General features: G+C 33.4%; 1 protein-coding gene and 1 long non-coding RNA gene across 4 annotated transcripts in view; both read left to right on the top strand.

Moving 5' to 3' along the window:
* The window catches only part of LOC108610088 (cell adhesion molecule Dscam2-like), a 46,787-nt gene that overhangs the window by 13,242 nt on the left and 18,363 nt on the right, over positions 1-15,182 (top strand). For 2 of the 3 annotated variants that reach the window (XM_089464348.1, XM_089464346.1), the window contains exons 7-12: positions 1,431-1,680; positions 1,752-1,956; positions 2,999-3,135; positions 10,572-10,731; positions 12,354-12,464; positions 12,521-12,679. In XM_089464348.1, coding sequence (XP_089320474.1) covers positions 1,431-1,680; positions 1,752-1,956; positions 2,999-3,135; positions 10,572-10,731; positions 12,354-12,464; positions 12,521-12,549 — 892 coding nt within the window. In that variant the 3' untranslated portion in view covers positions 12,550-12,679. Of the gene's footprint in view, positions 1-1,430; positions 1,681-1,751; positions 1,957-2,998; positions 3,136-10,571; positions 10,732-12,353; positions 12,465-12,520; positions 12,680-12,738; positions 15,005-15,182 lie in introns of those variants that run through there. The other variant, XM_089464345.1, reaches the window with a different exon arrangement.
* On the top strand, positions 8,038-9,203 carry LOC149270042 (uncharacterized). The gene is made up of 2 exons (XR_016269163.1): positions 8,038-8,595; positions 8,656-9,203. It is a non-coding gene; the product is annotated as an uncharacterized LOC149270042 (long non-coding RNA).

Raw genomic sequence — 15,182 nt, 5'->3', positions numbered from 1 at the left:
CCAGTCATATACTTTTCGTTCATTACGAAATCTATGTTTATATGTATTTACATATTGTATGTATGTACATAAAAGATATAAATACGTATTCATGTATGTATGCATGTACATATGTATATGCATACATAAGAGTGGTTAGATTTTTCGTTTATTTCGTTCACATTTGTGATTCCCATACAAATGCAAAAACATTGTAATGACAGCTAAACATATACATACATATGTATGTACATATGTATATGCATACATTTTTTAATTATACATGTATGTATATTCGCAATTCTTAGATTAAAGCAAATAGCCAGTGCTTAAATTAGTTTTTTAAATATATAAAATATATAGAATACAATAAATATTTTTTGTTTGACTTAAACTACTCTTTAATTTTGTGGACAGTTGTGTTCTTTAATAAAAATTTCGACAAATCACATAACTATAAAAAAGCTAATCTCTTGCTTTCTAATTGCGATATTTATGTATGCCATACACAGTACGAGTATCTATCTTTTGACATAAGGTTGATATAATTTTTTATACCCTGAACCCATTTTCAATGGGAAATCAGGGTATAATGGTTTTGTTGAAATGTATGTAACAGGGAGAAGGAGGCAGACCCCACAAAGTATATATATTCTTGATCAGGGTGACGAGCTGAGTTGATTTGGCCCTGTCCGTCTGTCTGTCCGTCTGTCCGTCTGTCCGTATGTATGAACGCGTCGATTTCAGAAGATATAAGAGCTACAGACTTCAATTTTTTTTTTAAATGTCCGTAATTACAGCGCGCATATCAATTTTATCATTCAAAATCGATAACTCATCCCGATCTTTTTTTATCGATAAAAACCTTATCGAAAACCAGTTATAAAATTATATCTTCTACACCTTTATTGCTAGAGTCTCCAAATTATTAATGTATGCTTGTATGCAATTTATACAATTTCGGTTTTTGTTAAAATTTACCCCCCACCTCTAAATTCACCCCCTCACCCTCACTTTTGTAAAAGGCGTATTTCAAATACTAGAGACTTGTGCTTTGGTAATTACATGCATATTCATGTTATAATCATAATCTGAAAGTTTCATGAAGATCGTACGTCCATAAAAAAAGTTATTAAACAATTAAGTTCTCATAGTAAGCGCACACTGCAGCCCATGCGTGTTTATGCTTGTGTGTGTATATGTATGTAATTGTTTGTGTATGTGTGTGTGTGTGTGTGTGTATGTGTGTGTATGTATGCCTGTGTGTGCGTGCGTGCGTGTGTGTGTGTGTGTGTGCGTGTTTCTTGTGTAAGCTGAAAGACGCGAAAAATTATTGAAATAGCTATTACTCCAAGGGTTCAGGGGATCTCGTAGTCGAGTAGTCTCGACTAGAGCTTTCTTACTTGTTTTCTATCAATAGCTTAAAATAAAATTAATATTTTATATTTAAGGTGGCATATTACACGTTCAAGCAATGAAGAGTCTATGCAGCATATGATTGCGACTGGGCGTGCCAAAATCAAAGATGGAACTCTTATTATATCGGCCATCACAAAATCCGACGATGGGGTATTCTATTGTACAGTTACTAACTCAGAGGGTAGTGAAACTTTAGAAGTCAAATTGTCCGTATCATCGCCCTTAAGTGCAATTGTACAGCCTCGAGTACAAACTGTAAATCTTGGACAAACGGCTGATTTAGTGAGTAAAGTGACTTCATTGTGGTGTATTTTGAGATGCATATTAACAAAAAATGACTTTTTAATTTAAAGATTTGCAGTACGTCTGGATTTCCGAAACAACAAGTTTTGTGGTTTAAGGATGGCAAAACACTACGTTCTGGGGCTCGTGTTCGTCATCTGTCAACGGAGCATATACGCATTACATCTATCGTCAAAGAAGATAAGGGAATGTATCAATGTATTATAAAGAACGATCTAGAGTCAAGTCAATGTTCTGCCGAGCTAAGATTGGGAGGTAGGTATTTGGCAGACGAAGTACTAGTAGCATAATCTTACATACAAAATATGGGACATCTAAGCCACATTTTTACGGTAGGGTTTTGCTCCACAAAAATATTTGCTAGAAAGCAGACGGGTCTTAAAATCATGATCATGATATGTACTATTCTTACATATATGTCTTTTCATGCATTATCAGTAGGGATGTCGAATATTTTTAAAATATCGTATCGATAATATTTTAAGTTTATAATCATTATGATATTAGATATACTACTACTACTACTACTACCACTACTACTACTACCACTACTACTACTACCACTACTACTACTACTACCACTACTACTACTACTACAGATTTGCTACTTTTTTCCACAATAAATTTATAATCCGTCCCAAAAATCAAGAATAATAAGAATATGTATTTTTTTATTTAAAAGATAAAGACCGCTTAACTCCAGTATTTGGTACTCAAAACAATCATAGTGATTTTTTTTAAAATGCGACGCCATATCTGATGTGTTAGCCTCTTGATTTTATTACTTTCAGGCACCAAAATAAAAAAAAAAATCGATACTTGGGCAAAAAGATATACCGATGTAAATATATTTTTTATACAAAAAAATTTCGATATATTAGATACACATGGAGTTTGTTCATTGTTTGTGATCGTGAAGCCCATTTGCATTGAGTTTTTGAGCCATTTGCCTACTTTTTGAGTCTCATTTTACGAACGAAAGTCGTATCTCTCCCTAAATTATGTTCGTGAAAAGAGCGTCAGACAAATAAGTTAACTCAAAGCGCTTAACGGAAAAAATACCAAAAAGAACCGAAGACTCTAGCTCAGAAAGAAAGCTTTTATTTTCCTTTAAAGAATAAACGGTTATTAGTTATTTGTGAGCTATGCAAGTGGGACTGATTTTTCACAGAACTTTAGAATATATAATATGTTTTTCTTTGAAACATTCATTCGAATTTTCTTATATATGAATTATGAAATAAATATCATAATACTTTCAAGTGCATATGGTCTAATTATGTATTTTTTTTTGCAGAAGTGGCACCTCAATTACTTTATAAGTTTATAGAGCAAACTATGCAGCCTGGACCTTCCGTTTCGCTTAAATGCAGCGCAAGTGGTAACCCGACGCCTAAAATTGTTTGGCACTTGGATGGATTTCCTCTCCCAAATGTAAATATTTAAAATTAATTAAATATGAAATTTATAACAACTAAAATCTATGACAAATTATAATGGGTGCAATATAAATATAACAACTCTTTACATATGTATTCATACATTCTGTGACCATAAAAATTATTAAGTTTATAGGGAAATTAAAATTTTATATAGAATCTGCAGCTCGAGACAACTCGAATACGAGATGCTCTGAACTATTCGATTAACTGAGATTAGGAGGTGGTAAATTATATAAAAAATTAAAATTCTATAAAATTGAAACAAATTAATTTTGAAAATTTGGGACTCGAAATAAGTGATTTTCAATAAGGAACTCATAAAAGTCAAGTGTAACTATTCTCTTCTAAGATCGACGCTTTCATACATATGTATGTACGGACGGACGAATCTACTAAGCTCGTCGACCTAATCAATATTAAATAGCACTAATGAATGTATATACTTAATGGGGTCTGCCACGCCTCCTTTTGTCTGTTACAAATATTTAATAAAACCAATACTCTGTTAAACAGTACTACAGTACTCTGTACTACAGAGTGATTAGAATATCAGATTGGAGAGTTCATGGTATCTCCTGAACCATTGAAAATGGGAAAAAGAATAGAGAATTTGAGTTTTACCTCTCCAATAGTATGAAAATTACAGACTTTAATTCAATTTAATATATGAATTTCTCCAAATTATTGCATTTAGCTTAAAGCTAGTTTAGTTTTTTATATACAGAGTTTAGACTTATTTTATGTCTGAGCAGCTTATATAGCTTATAGCTTATATAGAGTTAAATTTGAACGTTGTTTGATATGTTTAAATGGTAAAGAAAATGGATGTCAAATCTTTAGTTGACGCTTAGAAAGAACTTTAAACTAAAATAGCATAGCATAGCATAACATAGGCACTTGTCCTATGCCCTATCAAGTCGTATCCTGTTAAATATAATTTTGTAATTATGAATTTGGTTTTTCGCTAGTTTGTGCAGATATGTGGTTCTGTAATAGAGAGAATAGATTGAGGATCATCTTTAATGCTTTTTTTGAGCAACTTGGAGTCGTGTTCCTTCTTTCAGCACTGTACATTATCATTAGAAGTATAATTTTATTTTTTCAATTTTCAATTTATTTCACTCTTTGTTATAACTACATGATGTTGTGAATGGTGTTTTACAATGTTTGAAGAGTTTAGGCTGATACATAGTCCTTTTCTGCTAAGTTATTTATTTACATACATGACATATGGATATGCGATAACATTATTATTTGGGGAAACAACAAAGAAATAGAAAGCCCCAAGAAAATTTACTACAAACTAAATTTAATTAAATTAAACACTAAACACTACAATTTTTGCGATAGTCGCGATAGTCTAATATCTATCAGTTCAGTACTGGCTCGACAATGTAGATCAATCGTGGAATGATGCCATCGAAGATTAAAGATAAGCTTCAGGACTTTATTTTGCGTGATATGTAACTGGTTTATGTGACATCTTGCGCACCGTAGAACGTTACTGCTTGGAATATATTATTTAGTCTCGACTTTCTATTTATAAACGGGTATAACGTACGGACAATATGTTTAAGTTTTTTGATTGTATTGGTTATATGGTCCTTAAAAGTACGTCTTTTGTCCAGTGTAATACCCAAGTACCTGACATTTGGTTCCCACTTTATATATTCCGAGCCCAATCTGATGTCAGTTGTCATTACGTAGATGTCTTTTCGTTTTTTTGTGAAAAATATTGCCTTGGTCTTTTCTGGGCAGACTTAAATTTTCGATTGGGAGAAATATGCATCTAAAGAGTTATATGCTGATTGGAGGTTTCTAGCTATGTCAGCGGATCGGATTCCTCCACAAAGAATTGCCGTATCATCCGCAAAAACCGAGGTGGTGCACTGGGGTAATGTTGGGAGATCAGAAGTATATATATTATATATATAGTATATATATTATATATATAGTATATATATTATATATATAGTATATATATTATATATATAGGCGATAGACATGAGCCTTGGGGGTAGCCTGCTGAAATATTGACGGCTGTGGATGAAGCATTTCCTAAATATACGACGTAGGATCTGTTTTCTAGATAATTTTGAACAATCTTTATAGTTGCAGGATGAGAATTAAAATGTAACATTTTGTGGATTAGGCCGTCGTGTCAAACTGAGTCAAATGCGGCTTTGATGTCCAGCAGTATCATTCCCGATAACATAGAACTAGCAAAATTATTTTGAATAATTTTTTTAATTCTACAAAGCAGCTGTTTGCTTCTAAAGCCAAACTGATGACTTGGAAGGATATTATTAGAATCAATAAAACTAGTTAATTTATCTTTAATAACCTTCTCAAGGATTTTGCTGACTGCCGATAAGAGACTAATAGGCCTATAGGAAGAGAGCAACTCGACAGGCTTTTATCTGACTATGCAAATAATAAAAATTATATACCCTTCGGAGGTAGGGTTTTTAAGCATAGATTGTCAATTTTATCAATCCCTGGTGACTTCCTTATTTTAAACCTACTCAGTATGCCTTTTATAACGTTGATGCTAACAAGGTAGTCATTTAGTGGCCCTATAGCTAATTGTGCGACTGAGAGAATTGAGGCATCGACGGCTGCATTAGTTACCGGATCGCCGAGCCCAGCAGATACCGTATGGCTTAGTTTAAAGGATTGATCTAACGTCTCGGCCTTTTCTTTGTCCGTCGAGTAACTGATGTTATTATTGACTAGTGTTGGAATGTTTGGGTGTTTCTTTCTAATAATTTTGGAGAGTTTCCAAAACGGGGAAGAACCTTTATCTAAGGCTGCAAAAGTAATATTCCAGGACTTATTTCTAAATGCTACTATTCTAGTAATCTAGCCACTTGACTAGGATAAGATCGGACTGATGACGGAACCTTAGCCAGGTGTGCCGTCGTATGTTTCTACTCTTTATACCCTGAACCCATTGAAAATGGGAAATCAGGGTATAATGGTTTTGTGAAAAAGTATGTAACGGGCAGAAGGAGGCGTGGCAGACTCCACAAAGTATACATATATATTCTTGGTCAGTGCGACGAGCTGGGTCGATATAGCGCTGTCCGTCTGTCCGTCCGTCCGTCCGTCCGTCCGTCCGTCCGTATGAGTGCGTCGATCTCAGAAGATATAAGAGCTAGAGAGCTGAAATTTGGCATGTATACTCGTGTGTACCATACGCAGTACGAGTTTGCTTTATTTTTTCGATAAATCGTCCGATAACTTTTTTATCGAGAATAATCGAAAAATAGATTTTGTTTGTTTAGCCTAATTTGAACAGTTTTAGACCTGGAGTTTTCAAATTTGTGTTATATATAAAGTTAATGGATACAACGATTTTGTAATTTACAGATTTTGGATACCACGCCCCCTTCTGCTCCAATTTGTAAAAACGCATTTCAAGTACTAGAGACTTGCGCTTTGGAATGTACACACATATGGTACAACCATATGATTACACTCTGAAAGTTTCATTAAGATCGTATGTCTACAAAAGTTTATTCAACAAATAAATTCTCATAATATTGCCCACACTGCAGCGCAGCCTAAGTGCAGTCGCTGCTTACTGCGCAGTTAGCAGAGCGCAGGCTTATGCGTGCGTGTGGATGCATGTGTATGTATATGTGTATAAAAGTGCAGAATGATTAGAATATCAGCTTGGAGGGTTCAGGGTATCTCCTAGTCGAGCAGTCTCGACTAGAGTCTTCTTACTTGTTATAAGGTTAAGAATGTTTTGCGGCAGTGGTTTTAGCGAGAATTTCACTTCTTCCTTTGGGATGCTAATATCTTTGGCTTCACGGAGGACATCAGAACAAATGTTAATCATGTGATCAACATCTTCTAGGTGTCACATTGTGCTTGAGTTTAGGTGAGGAAGCGAATTTTCGACGAATTTTCGAGCGAATCTTACCCAGATTGCTCTTTTTATATTGAAATAAAAGTAGTTTGCGGACGCGACAAAGTTGACAGAGATCTCAAGAAGCACTGGAAGGTGATCAGAATTTAATGTGTGTAACACTCGTGGGCTAGATAGATAAACGGGACGATTGGTAAGGAAAATGTCTAAAGCTGAGGGTTGCCCGTGACTTCCTGCGGGGTAATATGAATGTTCTGAGGGATGCATTAGGTAAATGTTTTTGCAGTCTACCTTGTATTTTAGTAAGTTACCACATGAGTTCGCTCTAGAGCATCCCCATGACTGATGTCTGCAATTAAAATCTCCTCCCAGAATGAATATTCCATTTGCACTACACAACTTATGTATGTCGGCCTGAAAAAGCTGTTTCTTAGAAGTATAATAAATTTGTAAATTGTTAGCTTATTTTTAGTTGAGAGCTTAGAACAACGGCTAATGAAAGGGTAAAGAATACAAACACTTTCGTTTTTATTGTATAATCATGTGTTATATAATTCAGAATTAGAATCGTTGAAATATTTATTAAATGAGATATAGCTGATGGTCTTATAATTAAATATAATTATATAATTATAAATGATTATAGTACCATATACATTAATTATAAAAATTAAAAGAAGCAGCAAAAAAAGCATTCATAATTTTTACGCCTCTTTAGGGGCATGGCATATCGAAAAATACCATGTAATTTTCACATTTTTAAAGCATAAGCATTTAAATTACAGTTGGGTTACCGTTAGCTCGTTCTAAGAACTGACAAAAAATTAGGTGTCTACGCCCAGTAGGGGCGTGGCAAAACTGCATTTTCTTTAGTATTAGAGCTAAACTTAGCTACTAAATTGCTGATGGGATGTGAATGAGTATTTCGCAGTCGGTAACGCCCGACTGCAACGTTCTTACGTGTTCTTTCCTTTTATACGGTTGACATTTTCATAATAGGCTTTAACATGAAACAATTTAATTTATTGATCAAAACAAAAAGAATTGTATAAATTTATTCCATTAACATGGTATAGGAGAATTTTTGTGACGTCAGCATTGTAGATTGTCTCTTTCTCTCTATGTTTTAGCAGCATTTCATTTGATCACTGCTAAATGCATACCCCGTGATGAAAATAAAATGTTTACCAAAATAATTTTGGAAATTTGGTCAAAACAAATTAATTTTTGGTATTTAAAAAAAAAGCTGGATGGTAACTTTAAGAACGCAATCTGGCAATGTGATGTATGCCAAACAAAATTGTGTACTTCCCCTTAAACTTATTGTAGTCATAACTAATGCTGCAAAAATATCGGATCGGAATCGTTATAATCGATATTTTCGAATTTTGGCAAAAGATCGATATGGGTTTCTTAGTATCGATATATCGAAGAAAAAAAAATGGTTATTCTTGGCGTTGGTTTTAACTGTGTAAGAAGCGTATTTATTTAATTTTGCTAAATTGTATACAAATTGATTGATTTAATTTAATTGCAATAGAAAGAAAAAAATGGATCAGTTTTTGGGAAGAAAACGTAAGTACAATTGATATATCCTATTGGAAAAGCTTGGAGTCATAGCTTGTGTGTTTTAAGCGCGGCGAGGGTGGACTCCGATGAAGAAAATAAGACCGTGGGAGCCCCAAAAAAATCCGAAGTGTGGAAATATTTTGAAAAAGGAAAGGATGGTTGTGCGGTGTGCAGAAATTGCTTTAAGGTCTGCAAAACAAGTGGAAATACCAAAAGCCTTAAAAATCACTTAACACGCATGCATCCATCGCTGCAAGAGAGTGAATTGGCACCCAAGTCCGGTAGCATTTTGCACTTCGTAAATAAAAAATATGAGGCAACGTCCTCTGAGAGCGAGAGGATGTTTAGCAAAGCGGGAATGATTGCTAATTCCAGAAGGGCGTCATTAAAACCGGAAACAGTAAACAAACTATTTTTTTTTTTTTTAATAAAAACCAATGGGTTTTGTCTTAATTTCTTTTTTTTTTCAAACTGCCATGGAGGCAATTGTTTTTGTTATTATTATAATATAATTTTAAGGAGCATAGTGAATTTGAGCTTTAATGAATTGCTGTTTTAGGTTTAAGTTAATGAAAAATAATTTGGTTTGGTTGAATAAATTTGTTTTTGTTTGATTCTGTTGCTTTTATTTTAATCTTGAAATGGTTGCCATTTTATCCATTAAGAAGTCATAATTAATATAAATATTATAATAGCTTCTAAGCAAGAAAATTAACATTTAAAAGAAGTGTTCGATATATCGTTTTTATCGATCTTTTTCTCTGAAAATATCGTGAGTATCGATATTACGGAATATCGATTCTTTTGCAGCACTAGTCATAACCCATTGTAAAGAGCTTGGTGAAAATAATACGTACACTCAACTTCTTCAGTCTGAAAAAAAGTTTAGAATACGAAATGTTTCTTTTATTGTTATAAAATAGTAAATATCCTTCACACAGATTTTAAAAGTTAATAAGTAAGAAAGCTCTAATCGAGACTGATTGACTATGAGATCCCCTGAAATCTTCGAGCAATACGTAGGTATTTCAATCATTTTTCGCGTCTTTCTGGTTACACAAGAAACACACACATATACACGCAAAAACATACATACACACACGCACACACACAGGCACACACATACACAGTGATTATAACAATAAATTGCGAGCATTTGCCATTTGTCATTTGAAATACGCTTTTCACAAATTTAGAGGTGAGTGGGAGGTACATATCTACATTTGAAATTTGGAGACTCTAGCTCTAAAGATGTTTGATATATAATTTTATAACTGATTTTCGATTAGGTTTTTTTTATCGATAAAAAATAACGGGATGAGTTATCGATTTTTGGTGATAAACTCGATATCCGCGCTATACATATATACGGACATTTTATGCCTTCTTCTTATATCTTTTGAGATCGACGTGTTCATTCATTCGGACAGACGGACGGACAGACATATAGACACGGCTAAATCAACTCTGCTCGTCCCCCTGATAAAGAATATATATACTTTGTGGGGTCTCCTACGCCTCCTTCTACGTGTTACATACATTAAAAAAAAAAAAAAAACAATTATACCCTGATTTCCTATTTTCAATGAGTTCAGGGTAAAGAAAATGTCAATAAAGTTAAATTTTAAGGGGTGTACCTATTATTTTCATCATGAATACATTTTCAATAGCGGCTTATTATGCTTGAGTTTTTTTTCACTGTATATGTATATAATTACATTAATATACGCACAATATACACTTGCTTGTGTGTAATCCATAATAATAGATAAGAATATGAGCTATAATGATAGTTCGACGATTAAAATTAGCATTAACAACGCCTCCACTAAAAGTAAATACAGTATAATCCGCTCAAGGGACCGTCCTTATACCGGGAAGAGGCTGTAACTGTATACGTTTGCTCATATAAGTTTGTCTGAGGACCTGAATTTCGCTAAAATTGGAGTCGTTATAACCGGATTCTACTATATATCTTTCAGAACGATCGTCTTATGATAGGACAATATGTCACTACTTTTGGTGACGTTATAAGCCACGTCAATATATCAGCTGTTAAATCAGAGGATGGAGGAGAATACGAGTGTAAGGCGACTTCTAGAGCTGGTGCTGTTACGCATTCTGCAAGATTAAATATATATGGTACGTATGTATATATTCAAAAAACAAGTAAGAAAGCTCTAGTCGAGACTGTTCGACTACGAGATCTATTGAACTCTTTGACTGCTATTTCAATAATTATTCGCTTATTTTCTGCTTACACAAAAACGCATTTAATAACTTGTTTTTTAAATGTACTATCTTCATGAATCTTTTCTATCAGTCTATTTGAAATGCGCTTTTTACAAATTTATGGGTGAGGGGTGGATATAGAGGTGGGGAGTGAATGATAAGAAAAACTAAAATTATATAAAATAAATATAAATCTTCATTTAGCATTTGGCGACATTAGATCTAAAGGTGTAGTGGATATAATTTTATAACAAAATATCGAGAGTAATTATCGATTTTTGGAAAATATTTAGCTTTTATATATTTTGAGATCGGCGCGCGCAAACATACATACAGACAGACAGGGTTAAATTGACTCATCAGATCGTCCTGATCAAGAATATATATATTCTTTTCGATAAGGGTTTTAATCGATAAAAAATAACGGAAAGATTTATCGATTTTTGGAGATAAACTCGATATCCGCGCTAAATATACGGACATTTAAAAAAATCTGAAGTCTCTAGTTCTTATATCTTCTGAGATCGACGCGTTCAAACAAACGGACTGACGGACAGACGAACAGAGCTAAATCAACTCAGCTAGTCGCCCTGATGAAGACACCACGCTTCCTTCATACATATATACATTTAACAAAACTATTTTGATTTCCCATCTTCAATGGGTTCAGGGTATAAAAATATTAACGATGTGTATTACTTTATCTCTAAGAAGGATTCTAAATATTTTTAAACCCTGAACCCATTGAAAATGGTAAATCAGTGTATAATGGTTTTATTGAAATGTATGTAACAGGCAGAAGGAAGCGTGGCAGACCCAACAAAGTATATATATTCTTGATCAGGATTACGAGCTGAGTCGATTTGGCCCTGTCCGTCTGTCTTTCCGTCCTTCTATCCGTCCGTCCGTCTGTCCGTATGTATAAGAGCTAGAGACTTCAATATTTTTTAAATGTCCGTATTTACAGCGCGGATATCGAGTTTATCAATAAAAATCGATAACTCATCCCGGTCTTTTTTTTATAAAACACCTTGTCGAAAATCAGCTATAAAATTATATCTCCATCTTTGGAGCTACAGTCTCCAAATTTTGAATGTATATTTATTTAATTTCGGGTTTTGTTAAAATTTACCCTCCCACCCCTATATCAACCCTCTCACCCACATATTTGTAAAAGGCGTATTTCAAATACTATAGACTTTTGCTTTGGCAAGTGTACGCATATTATTGTTATAATTACGATCTGAAGATCGTATGTCCACAAAGTTATTAAACAATGAAGTTCTCATAGTAAGCGCACCCTGTGGTCCATGCATGTTTATGCGTGGGTGCTTGTGTGTGTGTGTGTGTGTATGCGTTTGTGTGTGTGTATGCGTGTGTGTGTGTGTGTGTGTGTGTGTGTGTGTGTGTGTATGTGTGTATGTGTGTGCGTGTGCGATTGTAATAGCTATTGCTCGAAGGGTTCAGGCAGCCGTCGAGCAGCCTCGATTAGAGCTTTCTCACTTGTTGAATGTATTCCTGGTCCATTACAGGTATGCCCTATATAAGACATATGCCAAAAATATCAGCTGTCGCTGGAAAAGTTTTTACTTTAAAATGCCCGGTTGCTGGATATCCAATAGAAAATGTCTTTATAGAAAAAGGTATAGTTTGTTTAAAAATGAGCTAAGCACTTTTTAGACAGTATTATTTTCTTTAGATGGTATTAGATTGCCAAGCAACATGTGACAGCGGGTCCAAAACGGAACACTTGTGATAGATAATGTACAACGAGCTGCCGATCAGGGTACATACACATGTATAGCACGCAATAAGCACAATTATACTTCGCAGCGATCCATAGATGTTAAAGTATTGGGTATGTATTTCTAAATTTAATATATTTATTAATTATATATTTATGATATTATGTCGCAGTCATATGTCGCAGTCAGGTGATACCGACTGCATACTCATTCGCGGTTTAAAATCAGTTGGACCAAATGAAATATATGACAATATACTAAAGTGAACAAATTTAAAAGAACTCCTTAGGAGTCTAGTCTAACGAAACTGTAAGCAATTTTAAACAACTCTAAAAAGAGGACCACATAAATAATTTAAATATTTTAGATGCGATTGTGCCTACGAATATATACATACATATATAACCCAAATTTTAAATTTATAGCAAATTAAATAATAGGGTCTCTGGTATACCAAAAATATGTATATCTATTTATTTCCCTAATATCTAAAGATATCGACAGTATATATTCAAAATTTCTAAATGATTTGCCTTTATACGGATATATCGACGGAGAGAAAGACGGAGATTTTATTTCCGCTTCGAGAATGAGTATAAAAATTCAGAATCCCCATTTTGAATTTAAAATTCATTTGCTTTTCAGAATAATTGAGACAGGATAATATTCATAAGATTGCTACTGCTTAACATAATTGTGTATTAAAAAGATAACTATAACTATTTATAAACTTGTATTTATTTAAGAATCTTATATATCAAGAAGCCTTTTCAAATGTTTCTATACAGATGCATGCGTTTATCTTAAATTAAAATATGAATCTTAATACTTTCAGGAAAGTTTATATCACAAAACTGATAATAATGCACGTGCATAAAAAAGTTTTGCATTTGAATGTACGCAGCACGATCCTTTTTCTTATTTTTTAATATGGATGCGATAATTTAAGTGTTATGTCCCAATTATAAATTTCTTCTGATATAGTTCTTCTGAAATAGTTTAAACTTACATATTACATACAATTATGAAGAAATTTTGAAGAATTTGGTAATTATAAAAAATTTTCATCGAGTGATATTTATTATATCGAACATACTTGAAATTCTGCGTAAAAAAGTAAGGGCGTTACTATCTAATGGAACATATCTGAAATCGATGGTTGGATGTTATCTAAAGGATGTACCTAGATATGATAAAACTAATGATATAGTGGATGAATTGACTTTATGAGATATAAAGATATAAGAGATATAAATATGTGGAAGATGTTAGGTAGAACGTCAGCTGGAATTAAATTAGTAACTTTACTTTATGCTGTAAAAGCTCAATTTTGTTCTCCATATTTTCTCTTCATCCTATATTCTAATTATCCTAAAATCTGATTATTTGATTTCATCACATCATTATAATATATATTTTGCGAACCAAATAATGAAATTAAATTGAACAAGTAAGAAAGCTTTAGTCGAGACTGCTCGACTACGAGATCCCCTGAACCCTTCGAGTAGCTGATATTTCAATTATTATTTGTGTCTTTTTGCTTACACAAGAAATACACGCATACGCTCACAGACACACATAGGCACGCACCCATAAACACCATGCGCCTGTGTGGCCTTACCATGGGAACTTAATTTTTTAAAATCTTTGTTTTTGAATGAACTTTCTTAATGAAACTTTTAGATTGTTATTCCATAATTAAAATGCGTGCATTTTCCAAAGAACAAGTCTCTAGTATATCTAAGTGCATATGACTCTAGCTCTAAAGATGTTGGAGATATAATTAAATAGCTTATATTCGATAAGGTTTTTAATCGAAAAAAAAAAAAAAAACGAGAAGAGTTGTCGATTTTTGGATATAAATTTGATATCCGCGCTATATATACGGATATTTTAAAACAACTTTCAAACTCAAATTTCTCTAGCTCATATATCTTCTGAGATCGACACGTTCAAACATACGGGCAGATGGACAGACGAACAGGGCTAAATCGACTCAGCTCGTCGCCCTGATCAAGAATATATGTCCTTCTGTCTGTTACATACATGTCAACAAAACCATTATACCCTGATTTTCAATTTGTAATAGGTTCAGGGTATAAAAACTAATTCTGAATGCTATTTAAGCGTATCCTATAAGATCAATCGTAGTATACATAAATATAATCTAAGTAAGGTTATGTTAATTCTGATATTAAAAATATGATATTCTTATAGCATTAAGCACATTATATAAGTCATATCTTTGTATTGATATCCGATTTTAATATTATGTAATATCTGCACCGCTCGAACTTTGACAATGCACATAAAAATCGCACTCACCTAAGGTATTCCTTGCACTCGCACTTGCATTTACACTTGAGCCTGCACTTGCTTTTGACATGCGCGGTATTCTTTCAGGGTTTTATTCGCCACAATTGTATGTTGTAATAGCTCCAAAAATCTCTTTAACTGTTAAAGCAATATCCATAGACAGGTTTAAAGAAGCGAGCTAAATTCGCGGTTCGCATCAATTTGGTGTTTTGATCGGATTTTTTTTGCAGGTGTACTTAATGGTAGTCTTTTTGAAGCTTTTATATAAAATATTCCTCATCAGTTGTCCCATATTTTAAA

Source organism: Drosophila arizonae, chromosome 3, assembly GCF_054131065.1.
Source record: "Drosophila arizonae isolate 15081-1271.41 chromosome 3, UAZ_ARI_1.0, whole genome shotgun sequence".
NCBI lineage: Eukaryota > Metazoa > Arthropoda > Insecta > Diptera > Drosophilidae > Drosophila > Drosophila arizonae.
The sequence above is the reverse complement of the archived record's forward strand: the minus strand, read 5'-3'. Positions and strand labels throughout refer to the sequence as shown.